The sequence below is a fragment of the Wasmannia auropunctata genome, unplaced genomic scaffold (assembly GCF_000956235.1).
Source record: "Wasmannia auropunctata unplaced genomic scaffold, wasmannia.A_1.0 LD336040.1, whole genome shotgun sequence".
NCBI lineage: Eukaryota > Metazoa > Arthropoda > Insecta > Hymenoptera > Formicidae > Wasmannia > Wasmannia auropunctata.
In genome coordinates this window covers 543060-545269 of record NW_012026850.1, presented here as the reverse complement: position 1 = coordinate 545269, position 2210 = coordinate 543060, and the positions used below count along the sequence as shown (strand labels likewise).

Here is a 2210-nt window from a genome sequence, read left to right as displayed (position 1 = left end):
TTTTTACTCGCGGCTTTGCTCGCGTGGTCATATGTCAATTTGTTTAGGTTAGATTAATCAAACAACTTAGAAATCTGCAGATTTCTAAATTGTTTAATTAATTTAACTTAAGCAAATTAAAATGACACTAACTTAATGACAAACTGATCATTCCTATTTGTGTCAATTCATAAAAAATTTTACCTTAAAACATGGGCTACAAATGCTTCGAAATCTTTTTGGAATTGCCAATTCCTTGTTTGTAAATGAATCCAAAGGAATCCAAAAAAAGTTATGTTGTAATAATTTGGTCAAGAATCTAGATTTAAATAAATTAAAATGGATTTAATTTTTTATCCATTTTAGTCTATTTCCATTTTCTGGATGTTATACTTAACTTGCCTATCCAAATTCTGAAAAAAATATAGAGGTTAAATTTAAAAAATGTTATCACTTTTTCATAAATTTAGCTTCGAAATGCCTGGTTGTGCTGCACCATATTGTACCAATTCAGCCGCTAAAGGGTACAAAATGTGCTATTTTCCTACAAATCAGGAAAGATGTTCTGTTTGGGTTGCAAATATGCACAGAGACAATTGGACGCCAACTAAGTACTCGACGTTGTGTCAGGTAAATAATAATTTAATATTATATTTTGTATTTTGTTTGAGCTTGTATGGAAAATTACAACAGTAAGTTTTGAATTGCAAGGTCCATTTTGCGCCAGAGGCTTGGGAACAACATCGAGCAGATGGATTATTAAAATTAAAACAAAATGCTGTACCCACGTTGTTCGGTGAATTAGGTAAATTTCTGACAAGAAATTAGTTTACAGAATAGTAGAAAAAAAATTTGTCGTTTATTTTTTTATAATTACAATTTTATGAAAATACTTGAAAATAAAATTGAATATAAATATTGCCATTTTGGCTAGAAACTCATTGAAGAACAAAAATATGACACACTTGCCAGAGATTTATCTTTTATTTATATTTCAAACTAATTTACTTTTCAGTGTTTAATTTAATTTTATAAATATGCTGTCATTAATGTGTAATTATAATTTATTCTAGACATTTTTATTCAACTTATTATTTCTATGCATGTTATTTCACTATTAATCTCAGTTCCAGGTTCATCACAGCAGCCGTCTGTGTCGCCATTTAAAGGCTGCAATAAAATATGTAGCAGAACTCAAGAGAAGCAGTTTGTTGATGATTCACTGTTACAAAATACAGTTCCAGCTGCGCAAAATAATAATAAACTGAGTGAAGCCATATCGTTGGACCATGAAGATAGCGACACTAATGTAAGCAGTGAATCAACAGCATCTGAGAACGACAGAATATTTGTCAAAGTACAGAAGACAACCATTAGAACAAAGAAAAATACTCATACTGATGCAACTGAAAAAAATCGAAAAACTCGTCAAATGTTTTGAAAAGGCAGACCGACTTCGTCAAAAAAGTAAAAAAAAACTGCTTCAAGCAAAGCGCAAGATCAAACGTCTTGAGAAAGAAGTACATATTATGAAGAAATTTCCAGATACGCTTTGTAATGTGTTTAATGAAGACCACATGAAGCTTCTGAGTGGCGAGTACAAAAAAGTATCTTTTTGGTGCAATAAAACCTTGCAAAATGCGTACAGGTATAAATTTGCATGCGGTACTTCAGGGTATGAATTGCTAGTCAAGGAGTTGAAATTTCCTTCGGTAAGAACCTTAAGTCGACGACTTGAAAGCTTGAAATTCAATAGTGGTATATTGCATGAAGTTTTTGAATTTCTAGCCATAAAAGTGTCACAGTTTCAAAATGATTTTGACAAGCATTGTGGCGTATTTTTAGACGAAATGAGTATTACTCCAAGTAGTACTTATGATACGTCTACAAAAACGTTTTTGGGGCGTGTGACTCTTCCAGAGTCAAGTGAAGGAAATGCTACGCATGCTCTAGTGATAATATTAGGAGGTATCGCAAGTAGATGGAAGCAAATAGTTGCATACTATTTTACGGGAAGATCTCTAGACGGTTCGCTCTTAAAACCGATAATCTGTGATATTATTACAAAGGCCGAGGAAATTGGATTACGCGTACATAGTGTAACGTCTGACATGGGATCCGCGAATTTGGCTTGTTGGGCAGCATTTGGTATACAAGCTTCTCGATATTATACAATTTGTAATGCTTGCGAACACCCGTGTGGGGAAGATAGAAGGCTTTATTTCTTTCAT

At 32.8% G+C, this 2210-nt stretch overlaps 1 protein-coding gene across 1 annotated transcript; it reads left to right on the top strand.

The window, feature by feature from the left end:
- The first annotated feature begins 233 nt into the window (after window positions 1-233).
- On the top strand, window positions 234-2076 carry LOC105451933 (THAP domain-containing protein 5-like). Its single transcript, XM_011692658.1, has 3 exons — window positions 234-609; window positions 691-784; window positions 1107-2076. Exons 1-3 carry the CDS (start codon window positions 424-426, stop codon window positions 1418-1420), a joined length of 594 nt encoding a protein of 197 aa, XP_011690960.1. The 5' UTR covers window positions 234-423; the 3' UTR covers window positions 1421-2076.
- Window positions 2077-2210: the final 134 nt, after the last annotated feature.

What these genes read in the sequence shown, in the direction of transcription:
- LOC105451933 (XM_011692658.1), top strand. Translation starts at nt 424, where the DNA reads ATGTTATCACTTTTTCATAAATTTAGCTTCGAAATGCCTGGTTGTGCT. An exon ending in AGTACTCGACGTTGTGTCAG is followed by an intron (nt 610 to 690) that starts GTAAATAATAAT and finishes TTGAATTGCAAG; the next exon opens with GTCCATTTTGCGCCAGAGGC. An exon ending in CACGTTGTTCGGTGAATTAG is followed by an intron (nt 785 to 1,106) that starts GTAAATTTCTGA and finishes TATTAATCTCAG; the next exon opens with TTCCAGGTTCATCACAGCAG.